At 37.9% G+C, this 13,942-nt stretch overlaps 1 protein-coding gene across 5 annotated transcripts in view; it reads right to left on the bottom strand.

The window, feature by feature from the left end:
• Positions 1-13,942, bottom strand: part of JADE3 (jade family PHD finger 3) — a 201,285-nt gene that overhangs the window by 79,302 nt on the left and 108,041 nt on the right. For 4 of the 5 annotated variants that reach the window (XR_013482761.1, XR_013482760.1, XR_013482759.1 and 1 more), the window contains 2 exons: positions 10,777-10,836; positions 9,807-9,889 (listed from right to left, as the gene is read on the bottom strand). Coding sequence is in view for 1 of the 5 variants with exons in the window: in XM_078146310.1 (XP_078002436.1) it covers positions 9,807-9,889; positions 10,777-10,836 (143 nt within the window). In the remaining 4 variants the exon portion in view is untranslated. Of the gene's footprint in view, positions 1-9,806; positions 9,890-10,776; positions 10,837-13,942 lie in introns of those variants that run through there. The other variant, XR_013482763.1, reaches the window with a different exon arrangement.

Below are 13,942 nucleotides of genomic sequence, written 5' to 3' on the forward strand. Positions count from 1 at the left end.
AGCCCCCAAGAAAAGTGAGTTTTTTAAGTACTAAATTTTTTTTTCTCCTCTGTGGAACTTCAAAGAAGGGGAACTCACGGAGCGTTTTTTCAATGGCTAATCTGAGTGGAACTTAAGGAAGTTTCACATGTGGATTTTGAGGCTGAAGAGGTAAATTTTCTTTCAAAAATATGTTCAAAGATTGTCAGGGCTGGAAGGAATCTTTTTTTTTGCAAGGCAATTTGGGTTAAGTGATTTGCCCAGGGTCACACAGCTAGAGAGTGTCCAGTATCTGGTCTGAGACCGAATTTAAACTCAGGTCCTCCTGACTCCAAGGCTGGAGCTCTATCCACTGTGCCACCTAGCTTGGAAGAAATCTTAGAGATCATTTTGATTCAAATTCCTCACTTTGCAGAGGACACAGAAACCCAGAGAAGGGAAGCAACTAACCCAAGGTCACACAGTAACAATGTCAGGATTCAATCCCACATCCATAAACTCCAAACCAGGCTTCTTACTATTTTACCATGAACCATAGCAGCCTCCCCAGGACTGCTCATTTCAAAATAATACCTCACTACTATGTGCTCCTTGGGAGAAGGAGGCTGGGGAACGAATGGGGCTACTGCATGTTACCTTAAAAAGTGATATGCTCTCTACTGTGGCTGGTTCAAAGATATTTAGCATTGGGAGGTAGGGGGTAGTGACAGGAGGGCAGCTAGATCACTCAGTGGATACAGCACTGAGGTTGGAATCAGGAAGACATTTTCCTGAGCTCAAATCTGGCCTCAGACACTTACTAGTTGTGTGACCCTGAGCAAGTCACTTTACTCTGCCTCAGTTTCCTCATGTGTAAAATGAGCTGGAGAAGGAAATGTCAAACCACTCCAGTATCTTTGCCAAGAAAACCCCAAAACAGGGTCACAGAGAGTCAGACATGACTGAAATGACTGAACAAGAAGGTAGTGATGGGGAAAAGCAGTAAGGCTCCAAAGTTTCAATTAAAAAGGCTATCCCTAGAGGTTCACTGAGAATATTTTTACTGGTCTCTGATTCCACAAATGATTATTAAGGGTCAATAAACAGAATGATTTACTGATGAACTATTAAATTGCTAAAAAAAAATCAAATTTAAGATTTTTCTATTTCAGCACCTGATAGATCTACTTTCTCATCCTATCAATGAAATGATAGATATCAATGGAATGTTATCAATAATGAAATTTATCTCAGTAGGGCAGTGTGATATGGTACAAAGAACCCTGCCTCTGGAGTCAAAGAACTTGGGTTCAAATCCCACTTCTTTTGACCCAAGAGACTCTAGCTAAGACACTTAACCACTCTACTCTCAGTTTTCTCAGCTGTGAAATAGGAGATCATAAAGTCATAAATTTAGAGTTAGAAGTCATCAAAACCAACTCGTTAATTCCGCAGTTGATGTTACTGATGTTCACAGAGGCTTGATGCAAAATTTGAACTCAGACCTTCTTGATTTCAAGCTCTCTATCCACTCCATAATGTTGGCCTCGAGGGGCCCTTGTAGCTTTAAATCTAGGATCTTGTGGTATGAGATGTTTGGGATACTTGAACATAACATTTTGTTGCTGTTCAATTGTTTCAGTCACATCTGACTCTCTATGACCCCATTCTGGGGTTTTCTTGGCAAAAATATAGGAATAGTTTGTAATTTCTTTCTCTAGCTTATTTTACAGATGGTGAACTGAGGCAAACAGGGTTAAGTGATTTGCTCAAGGTCACATAGCTAGTAAGTGGGTGTATTTGAATTCATGAAGATGAGTCTTCCTGATTCCAAGCCCAGTGCTCTATCCACTACACTACCTAGCTGCTCTGGATGTAACACAGTGCTTCCAAAAAAGAAACAGAAGCTTTTGTATATATTCTTTCCCACCAGTATCACAACACACACAGGATAAAAGAGATCAGAGAAAACAGGCCTTTATTATTACCACAAAAAATTAAGATTCTACTGCATTTTAGAAAAGAGATCCCAGACGCTATGGAATTAGAAGAGAATGCTTGCCTTGGAGTCAGGAAGACTTGTGTTCAAATGTGGCATTGAATACTTCCTGGCACTGTGATCTTGAGCAAGTCATTTAACTTATGTCTGTTGCCTCAACTGTAAAATGGGAATAATAATAGCATCTACCTCCCAGGGTTATTGTGGGGATCATATGAGATCAGAAATATAATACTTGTAAAGCACTCAGCACAGTGCATGTCATATGCTAGATACTTAATAAATGTTTGTTTTTTCTTCTAACTCCATCAATTTCCAAAGAAATGGAGGCCCAGAAAGGGAAAATGATGTCCCCAAGGTCATGCAATTTAATTCAATAATTTATTAAGGCCCTATTATGTGAAAAGCATTATGGTGGGCACTAGACAGAAAAATAAATCCCTGCCTTTCAAGAAGCTTAGATTCCACTGAGGAATACAGCATGCAAACAGATAATAAAATATATGATAATGTGAGGAGAGGAAGAGTGGAAAGGATTCCTACATAAGGGAGTACCTGGGCTGAGCCTTGAAGAAGCTAAGGGTTCATAGAGGTAGAAATGAAGAGGGAGTAAATTCTAAGCATGAAAGATTGCTTCTGCAAAGGTATGTAGGACAAAGATGGAATGCTAACTTTCAAGAAGAACAAGTGAGCCAATGTTGAAGGAATGTAGAGAGTATGAAGCATGAGTGTGGTGAAATAAGCCTGGAAAGGCTGGAGGCAGACTGTGAAGTGATTTAAAGCAAAGGCCAGGCGTTGCATTTTATCCAAGAGGCAACAAGAGACCACAGAAAATTCTCGGGGGAAAGAAGGCAGGGTAAGGGGGAAAAGTGAGAGTGCCCTGGTCAGGTTTGTGCTTTGAGATGCTTATTTTGGCAGCCAAGGGGAGGAAGGAGCAGATTGGGGAGAGACTGGAAGCAAAGAGAACAATAAAAAATACAGACTACTGCAATACTCCAAGTGAGAGGTGATAAGAGTTTGAACTTGGGGAGTGGCTACACGAATAAATGATGGACATGAGCTATATTGTGGAGGCAGAAACAATAAGACTTAGCAATGGACTAGATGTGGATAGTGGTGAAGAGAGACTGAAGAGCTGAGACCAAAAGCTGACCTCTAGTAGACTATGCTCTTCCTACACCACATGGCATCACTTCACTCAACCCGAGGCCACACTGGGCTAAGTCAGTAATACAGCCCCATACTCTGGTCGCTAGGATCATGCTTCTTTTTTATTTTTTATTGGTTGCATTAGTATATCCTTAATGGAATTAGAAGAGAATAATACTCCGGTTCTTCTTTTGGTGGTTTTAATTACTACCATCCCACTTTAAAGTACAATTAGAGTGCTTTTAACAATTCTTTCCAACCTTATTTCCTTCATCTTGCCCTACTCTTCTCCCAAAAATATCATGAGAATATTGTAAGCATTCTAATTCCTCTCCCTTCTCTACTCCCAACAAACTCTTAACATAAAAGCATTTTTTATTAGCATAGTGGAAATAACATTTGATTGAGACTCAAAAAACCAAGATCCTTGACTAGCTTATGCAGAGAGCATTTATACAACTAGTTGTATGATTTTGGACAAATCAACTCACTTCTCTAGGTCTCAGTCTCCTCATAATGAGGAGGCTTAACTAGATGACTTCTAAGATATCTTCTAGCTCTAAAATTTGATGACTCTATACAACATTTTCACTGGGGGGTTGGGGGGAGTGAAGAAACTCCCTCTACCAAAGAAGGTCAGCATCCTTTTGAAATTTACAGTCTTAAAATATTGCCAGGGGCACTGAGAGGGTAAGTTATTTGCCTTTGATCACATAAGCCAGTATGTTTCAAAGGTAGAACATGAATTCAGGACTAATTCCACCCAGCATTATTCACTCTCTTCTACATAACTATTATCATCAATAATGCCATCCTAACTGCAAATCCATGGACAGTAAACTCTCTTTTTGTTCTTTGAGGCAATCAGGGTTAAGTTACTTGCCCAGAGTCACACAGCTAGTAAGTGTCTCAGGCCAGATTTGAACTTAGGTCCTACTGACTCCAGGGTCGGTGCTCTATCTACTGTGCCCCAACAGTAAACCCTTAAAAACAATTAAGTAGCATAAATACATCTTAGCTAGTTGTCCGTAGACTTTACAAAAAATCTGGATCATAGGATCAGATTCAGAATTGGAAAGACCTTTATTTTATTTTATTAAATTTATTTTTAGTTTTCAACATTCACTTTTATAAGATTTTGAATTCTAAATTTCCCCTCCTCCCTTCCCTCCCCCTTCCCCAAGGCGGCATGCAATCTGATATAGGCTATACATGTACAATCATATTAAACATTTTCACATTAGTTATGTTGTGCAAGAAGAATCAGAACAAAAGGAGAAAACCACAAGAAAGAAAAAAAGAAAGAGCAAATAGTATGCTTCCATCTGTATTCAGACTCCATAGTTCTTTCTCTTGATGTTCATAGCATTTTCCATCATGAGTCTTTTGAAATTGTGTTAGATCATTGCATGGCTGAGAAGAGCTAAGTCTATTAAAGTTGGTCATTTCACAATGTTGCTGTTACTGTGTACAAGAACATTCTTATTTTATAGTTGAAGAAAATGGAGCACAGGGAAGTTAAGTGAATTGTCCAGTCAAACAGCTAGTAAGTGTCTGAGGATGGAATTTGGGTCTTCTTGGCACTCAACAAATATACATTTGTTTCCTTCATTCTGGAGCTCCACCCTACTCATCATGGAAGCTTCCACCTACAGTTGTTCTTGGGAAAATACCTGTTCCTTTCCCATTTCCCAGAACAGTTATTTTCTTGCATGATTACAGAATATCTCAAAATGAAGGTGTGTACTAGAGTGACCCTCTCAAGACAGAAATGAAGATTAATAGGGTCAGCTCCACATCAGTCAGTTATCACAAAAGGTTGTTTTTGATTTGTTTTTTGTTGGTCAATTATCTTAGCAGGGAAAGGGAGATTGAGTTAAGGGACTTCAAGTTCTGTGAGCTCAATATTCTGAGTAAAATGGAGCCAGATTCACTATATATAACTATGTCTAAACTTACCTAAGCCCTAATGGCTGCATGGCTATCCTTTTATTACTCGCTTATCAATATTATCACATTCCTTATAATATATGTTCCAGATTTTCTCCTCTCCACTGAAATCTCAAAACAAGTCCTGATTTTTACTCTCACCAGATGTGGTGTGTGTGTGTGTGTGTGTGTGTGTGTGTGTGTGTACACCTGATTTCCTCAGCATTACTCTACAGAATAAGAAGAAACAGGGAGAGAAAGAGGCGGATAATGGGAAATACTCAGGATTAGATCACTAGGGCAACAATGGCAGATCAAGGGAAACAAGAAAGTTTCTGGGGCAGCTCGGTGGCACAGTGGATAGAGCACCGGCCCTGAATTCAGGAGGACCTGAGCTCAAATCTGGCCTCAGACACCTACTAGCTATGTGACCCTGGGCAAGTCACTTAACCCCAATTGCCTAAAAAACAAAGTTTCTGTCTCTGTATGTCTTTCTCTGTTTCTTTTTCTCTCTTTTTGCGTCTGTCTTTCTCATACACAAATTTTTTTTTCCTTATTTCACTTGGCATTTTATGTTTAATTTTCTAATGCACTTACCTTGTAATATGCATTGTAGCTGTATTTGAATTGTCCCTCCCTCCTGTACTATAATATTCATAGGGAAGGTGTCTTATCTATATACTTGCCAGTGCCTAAGCAGAGTACTCTGCCCACAAGGCACCCTTCATCATAATTTCCATGGGACCTGGCAGTTCTTTCATTTCTTCCCTCGGTTAAACTAAAGAATTATGGAATTCCAAAGTTAGAAACCCAAAGAACCTAACCTCTACCAAAACTATGAATCCTAGGTACAAAATCCCTGAAAAAATACTATTATGATCCTGAGTTTGGAGACTTATGATGATTCCCAATCCTCCATAAGATAGCATGTTATGATGTACACTAAAGGTCTCTTCGAGCTCTAAAATAATGAAATGTAGAGAAAAGAGATCTGATAAGTGCTCAGTTAGCAAGAATGGTAGAAAGGAAGATGACTTATCTGAGGCATTTATTTTTCTCAAATTCAGAGTGGAAAAGCTTTTAAAATGAGAATTTTGATTGAGGTAACTCTTTAATATAAATAAGTTTCTATTTAAATGTAAACACTCAAGAGGTAAAAATGAATGGTTTACACATTTTCCTCATTTTGATACTTGAGAAAGACTGGATAGTGGAAGACAGCTCTCCTTCCAACATTATCTTCCAGCCAAAGAAAAGGTTAGGATTTAAAGATAAACTTCAAAGTCTTTAATTCTCTGCCTAATGTAGCATCACTTTTACCTTCAACAGAAGGGGGAGGAACAAAGAGAAACTATGTAATAAGGTTATTTCTCTCTACCTACTATTAATGCTGTTTCTCTCAATTTATGAAATTTAAAAAAATAATTTTTATGCTTGAGTTTCATTCTCAGGGGATTTGCTGTCCCTGTGGTTTGTCACCCCTAAAGACAAAACACTAAAGTGGACACTCAGTTGTACCTGGCTAGATAGAGACTAAGTAAGGAACAATGCACTGATTGTAACACCACAACAGTAGATACAATTTCCCTCCTTCTCGTAAAGTTCTGTAACATTCTTCATAAACAGGGATAAAACTAGAATGCAAAATTGACTTCAGTCAGAAAGGAAGGGTCAAGAAGGTCCTGGATCATATTAGCATTCCTCTTCAGCCCCTCCAAAAACACAAGGTTTCTACCTCATAGCTGGGTGAGGTAAAGAGGCAACAGGAAGGTTATCAGAAGTTTGGCAAAGGACTCAGATTCCATTCATTGCCAGAGAGTCTTCTTATCAGAACTCCTGAGGGCTACAGACCGTAGAACAAACTATAACTAGAGGCAATTTGCAAACGGGAGAGGCCAGGAGGTGGGGATAAAAAGGAACTCAGGAGATACCAAAAGGGGGCTGCAGAAAAGAAAAAGAGATAAGCATGTGGAGAGGGGCTGAGGACAAAGGAAGAGGCCTAGAAGAGTAAATTGTGACTAGGGGCTTTTACAATCTCCAACTTTAAAAGAGTGTCTACAGCAAAGCAGAAACTTACAGATTCCAAAGCCTCTGAGGAAAATATTTTCCTAAGGTCAGCACCTCTACTAAACAGTTTGATATCACCTAAGAGATGACTTTTCTATCTGAATGAATGACAAGAGACAGAGAAAATAAGGAGAAAGACTCATCTGAACTCCTGCTACAGGTGAACTGCTAGAACTCTAAGTTAACAAAAATTGCTGTACAAGTGCTTACCATCTTTAGATGGCTGGATGGAGTTAGGCATGGCAAAAGTCAGTCATCTTTGCTTCTAGGGAGGCAGAGGCTGATACACTGTTTAATTTCAGGAGTTCTGAGCTGTGATAGGACTAAAGTGGACTATGTATCTGTTTGTATTAAGTCTAGCACCAATATGGTGGGCCCCACAGACCTGGGGTAGGCAACTGACCTCGCTCAGAAAAAGGAAGTAGATAAAAGCTTCCATGCTGAAGGAATTTATGACACTTCAAAAGCCCAGTCAAATTTAAGTCACTGTGTAAGAAGCCCCTGTCATAAGGGCTATAATGGTCCAAATATGGCTGAAACGTAACTCCTTATTATAAGATCTAAGGTTGAGCTGAAGGGTAAGCACAGGCTAGTTTGTTTTCTATTATTCCTATTACCAATTCCTTTTCCTCATTACAGCGTATAATAAAAAGGTACTGTATTTCCACACTGTTCAACCACATAAGCACCTGAGATAATAGAAACATGTCAGATAATACAACTGTAAAACTTTTTAAATACACAGTACTATCCACCAATCTTTAAAATAACCTAGATTAGAAAATGAGATGTTTTAGTTATATTTCTTTTCCAATTCAGCATAGTAAAAGAAAATGATAATATCACTTACATTCAAAGGATTCTAAGAGGTGAAAGAAGTGTACTTTTGGAATCCCCTAAGAAAAATAAGGAGAGGGTCTCTGACCTACTTTTTGAATTCTGAAAATATATTTCATTTCCCCAGCTACTCAGGGATTAACTAGTAAAAGATATGTTAATATAATGGACTATTGCCCCCAAGAATATACATTTAATGCTATTTAATGGCTAACAATAATAACAATGCACATGCATATACTGCCTCAAGTTTATAAAAGCATTTCCCTCACAAAAACAAGAGAAAAATCATGATTGTGATACAATCCTAAGATTGCACTAATATTTGTTACATTTTATGCAGTAGAATGCAACCTCCTTGAGAGTAGATACTTTGTCTTTGTATTCCCAAGGGCTATTATCACAGCAGGAATTTAATAAATGTTTACTAATAAATTCACATAAGGAAAATTCTCACAAAAATTATTCTACTGTCAAGCAGGCTAATATATTATAAATGATCATATTTCTAAGTCAAACAATCATTTATTGAATATGTACAGTATACCTAGCAAAATGTTAAATGCTGTAGGGGTAATCAAACAAAACCAGGCATAATTCTTAATCTCAAAAACTTGCTTTCCAATAATAAAGGATATAATTCTTCAACACAAAACTTAAAGAATTTACTGGCTGCATGGTATGTTGCCTCACCATTTTAAGAAGTCTGCTTGGGGAGTGGTAGAATATTAGAATGACTAGTCAGCCAAGTCTCAGAATATTAGAAGTCCAGCATACCTCAGGAAATGATTCCCCTTATTTCTAAGTGTTTAATGGGGCCAAGAATTCAATTCAGGGGCTACAAACCAGCAGCCCCAAACCTGAAGGGAACCATGGATGCTTAGAATCAGGGATAATTAGATTGCAAAAGTATGCAGTCTCCTGGCCTGCTACTGGTAGGAACAAACTTTATCTTTAACCAGGGAAATCTTTGCCCTGTTAAACTGTGATCCAAGAAATTCAGGTAGCAGTGGATCATGTTTGGAAAAGAGTCATCCTAGTACCATGGGAAAAAGTATTCTTTGGGTTTAAATTATGCTTCTAATGCTAATTACCTATATGAACATGGGCAAGCCATTTAACCTTCCTTGGCATTGGTTTGAGGGGGTAAGCTTAGATAAATTCTGAGGTACCCATCAGCTAACTTACCAAGCCAGATATCACCAAGCCAAACATTGTATGTGGTTCCATGAATCACTAAAATAAAGAACCCCAAACAAACCCTCAAATTGTGAGGATCTCAATTTTACTTCACCCTTAGGGAGTAATAATCTTTTTTTAAAATATGAGACAATAAAACAAACAAACAAACAAATAAATAAATAAATGGATAGATAGATAGACAGACAGACAGACAGACAGACAGATAGATAGGTAGATAGATAGATAGATAGATAGATAGATAGATAGATACATAGATATATAGATAGATAGAAGATAAATAGAATATGAGACGGTATGGTACAGTGGAAAGAATACTGGCCTAAGATTCAGAGGATCTGGGTTTTAATTTCTGCTCTGTCCTAACTACCTTGTGTGACTTTACCCTCTCTGGGCTTCTACTACCTCATCTGCAAAATGAGGTGAGCTGGACTACATAACCTTAAAGGTCCCTTCTGTTTCTAAGGCTATAATCCTATCTAAGTGAAATGATTATAACTTATGAGGGGAGATACAGTTCCACTGTTCTCCATTAGCACATACTTTACTCTGTAGGACTTCAGATAAGCCAGAGAAGGAAAAAAAGCATGTAAAAAAAAAACCCAAAACCAAAACCAAAACCTTGATCTTATCACAGGGTACACTCAAGATGAATTTATGATCTCACCTCTGCAGGTTTCTTTTGTTCCTTTGCTGGAGTTTTTGACTTGCTCCTATATTTTGAGCAGGAAGAAAAAGAAGTGGAAGGACCTGTTTGAAGTATAAAACATGATCTCAGTCATAAGCTACTATTAAAAATATCATCCAAAAGAATATAAACCTGCTTTCTTACCCAGGAGATACTATAAGTTGTATGTAACTTGAAGATCTTTTTAATGGAGGTTAATAGCATTAGCAGATGACCTCCTAGCCTATATAAAAGATAGGTATTTTTTGAGCCTGAAAAACAGGGTATACTTTTTTTTTTGCAACCACACTGCATAATATTTAGGAACAGTACAATTCAAGTTACACTTACACAAATGGTACCCCAAAGAAGTAGGAAAAACTGAAACTGTTAAGCAGGGAACTTGGCAAGGAGAATTATGCTCTTAGCAATTTATCAAAAGGTAAATCTCTGACAATTAGCTTTTAGAAAAAGAACCACTGTGTTTAGTAGTTTTGAAGCATTAGCATTTCCCACAGATGGATGAGAATGATTATTTCCTACCTTCAAGAGGTAAAATGAATCTGGCTTTGGTCATTTAACATGTGAAGACTTGCCCAAGGTCCCACACTAAAATGGCTAGGCTAGAACTGGAATTTAGAGCCTAAAATTACCAGGCCTGGCTCTTCCTTTACAAACACTTCTATTAAACTTTACAAGGCTTTGTTTATTGTCTGTAGTCAAGAAATGTGAAATAGCTATACAATTTGTATGACCAAAAAAAAATATAAAATCTGTTTTTCCATTTAATTTATCTCTCTCTAATAGTATTAAAATTTAGTCTAAATCAAGAGTCAAAGACACTGAACTGTGATCCCCCTCCCCCCCTTTTTTTAATTATAGAGGGAGGTGAAACTGTTTGCCCTCAAACCACAGGAGGAAACCCACAAGAGGGGGATAGATCATGAGATTGCTAGTACATACTACTTACTCTCATTGTCTGAACTGTCACTGCTGCTTAGATGCCTGTGGCGTTTCATCTTGAAGCATCCTGAAGGAAAAGAAAAAGAAAAAACAAAACAAAACAAGACTGATACCATCCATTCTAACAAGCAATCAAAGTTCTCTTGTACAGCCTGCTGATTCACAGCAGGCAAATAGCATAAAGAGGAGGATTTTTGTCAAGAGTATTTTCAAACGACTTGGAAACTAAAGGTTCACACACACACACACACACACACACACACTTTTTCAGTTATCACAAGAACAGTGCTCTAGTGCCAAAGAGTGTTAAAAACCTTACAATGTCAAGTGTGTCAAACATTCAGCAAGGGCTAAGATTAAAACGATGGGAGTTGGGGGGGAGAGGAGAAGGGAGGAGATTGGGTGGATTAGAGTATTCAACCTGCCAGATGATTTATGAAGGAACATAAGCTGTATTCTCACATATGACCACGTCTGGTTGAATCCAACACAGGAAGAGTTGCCATGGTGGCAAGTCACCAGGAAGGGATTGCTGGGGTGGGTGGTGAAGAAGGAATAAAGTGGGGGGAGGGGGGAAGAGAGGAAGAGTACTATTCTGGGAGGAATCAAGTTGAAAGAACTAAGAGGTGAGGTTGTCCTCAGATAGGGCAAGTGAGTCAGTCATGTCTCATCTTTAGAGAAAAGGGGTCAACCAACTCCGCTCAGCCACCTGCCCTCACTCTCCCCCACAAGTAAAAGGAAGAGCAGTTAGCCTCATTTTAAATTATAATTAGACTAGCTATAAGGAATGTCAGAGAAAGCATTCTTAATCTGAGGAGTGAATAATGCTTTGGTCCAATAATTCTAAAGGTCAAAATGTCCTTTTGAAAGTAAGGCATGTGACAGGTAAATAGGAACAGGAGTATTTCCTATATGTATATTACATTAATTATAAAAGCTAGTATAGGATATTGGTATACTGGAAAAAATGAAATAAAAGTGAAAAAAAATAACAAAAGCAAGGAGGAAGTAAAAAAATTAAAATCGAGTCAGTTGACACCACCCATTTCTCGGTGTAGAAAATAAGATTATGAGCCGTGAGAAGCCAAAAGAAAGCAGAAGTCTAGGTCACTGGCTTCAAGATGTCTATAACCCAGTGTGAGTCAGGAAATGCAATTTTCTATAAGCAAAGTGAACCAAACCAAAGTATATGTTACAGACTTAATAATTCTAATATCTAATTAGATGAATAATTTCTAGAGTCATAAACTATAGTTCTTTTTGCCTTTTTTTTTTATCAAGACTAACTTTATTTAAGCAAGATGAAATATTCTGATTAGACCTATCAATACTTTTGACTGTTTACTGGCTTGGGTTTAGTTCCAGCTTGTAAAATGTAGACATGAAAATGACAGTCCAAAAATGCAAAAAAAATTTGATTTACAAAGAATAATCAAAGCACACATAATGTAAATGATTAAGTTTGAATATTTTAGTTTAAACAGGAATATAAACTAATTCCCAAATCCAATACATTGTGTCATATATAAAACTAATTATAATCATGCTTCATTTAGATACTATTATATACTGAATTTTTAGATAACTTAATTTTACAAATAACTGAAACTTAAAGGCAAGTGATATTTTGATTTTAAGCCATTTTTTAAAAATTTCTAAATTTTTTCTAAAACCTCTACCTTGTTAAAATAAGTATACTGAATATAATTTTCTTTTCTTGGTAACTGAGTACTACACTGAGGCAAAGAAGCTGTTTCCTTTGATACTGACTGGCCTTAGAATGTTGTCATTCCTTTTCTCAGTATCAACTTCTACAGCATTACCAGGAATCATCTACCTTTCTTTCAGTGTGTCTTAATGTACTGTCCTATAACTTAGGAAGAAACGAAATTGCCAGGGGGAAAACAACTTCTAACCAAACTTATTATATTATTAACCTTATTTTACACATAATTTTAAGGCAATAAGTTCTGGTTGCAGGGAGACTTCTAGACTTGTCAGCTAAGTAATGAAGAAATGATAGACTCTGAGGAAATAGTAGCTATATCCCTGAGGCAAAGAGGATTCACAGTTGCTTATCTTTGTAAATGAGAGCCAGGACCAGTGATGCCCTTCATATCTTCTCAACACTGGATTAATGGCATTAGTGAGAACTGTGGAGTAGACTGTGGTCAGCATGCCAATGGTAGTACTTACAGTGACTAATTAGAGTTATTGTGAGTTAAAGAGTAAATAAAGAGGGCACTTCATGGAAATAGAGGAAACATTAGCATGAATGAGTTGGGTTTTGTTCTAGTAAAGATCTCTGAAAAATCTTAGGCAGTACGTCCAGTAGCCTTAAAGAGGTTTTGAGTTGCTCTTTCCAGTGAACTTTAAGAAGTTAGGAAGAGGGTTAAGAATTGGACAGTGCACAGAAAAAGCCACCCAGCTTGCATCCAGCTGGTGAGAATGAATATGTACAGACACCTAATGCCAATCTCTCCATGCAGCAATTCTGGTACTTGGAGATCATGATGCCAAAGCCCTGGCAAATGAGAGATATATGACAGGAACAGTTCTGAGCCCCCATTTGTCTTGGCATGGGAAAAGAGAACACTCAGAGTAGGGGTAAGGGAAGATAAGGGACACACAAATGGACACAGAGTCAGGACAGAGAGAGAGAGAGGGAGAAGTAGAGCAAGAGGGAGAGAGAGGGAGAGGCAGAAGGAGAGGGAGGGAATGAGTTCCTGAAAGAAAAGGGGGTTTGTGTTAGCTGATTTTGTCTTCTGCTAAGAAGCCTTGTCCTTTACTTCCAGGTTTGTGGCTGTAATCCAGAGGATTGAAATTGCTAGAAATCTGAACTTGAACTTCCTGAATATTTATTCCCTTGCCCCTCCAAACTAAAAGAAGAAATATAAGATTTTCTTCACATATATTTCTCCTAGAGCAGGGGTTCCTATCCTGGGGCCCCATGAGAAAGTCAGATCTCAATCTAGAAAACTTACATTAACTATAACATCTCAGGTAGCAGGGGCTGCAATATTTTGCCAGCTTTCTTAACCACTTCAATTCCTTTTTTTGGACAGTTCTGTGGACAGTATTTTCTGTGCCTCCTCTGATACTACAGGCAGGGGGAAGTTCAGAGCCATACCCTCAAAACAAGAATTTGGACCAATAATGAATGCATGGCACTG

This window comes from Phascolarctos cinereus, unplaced genomic scaffold (genome assembly GCF_003287225.1).
Source record: "Phascolarctos cinereus isolate Bilbo 61053 unplaced genomic scaffold, phaCin_HiC Scaffold_726;HRSCAF=1367, whole genome shotgun sequence".
In the NCBI taxonomy this organism is placed as follows: Eukaryota; Metazoa; Chordata; class Mammalia; order Diprotodontia; family Phascolarctidae; genus Phascolarctos; species Phascolarctos cinereus.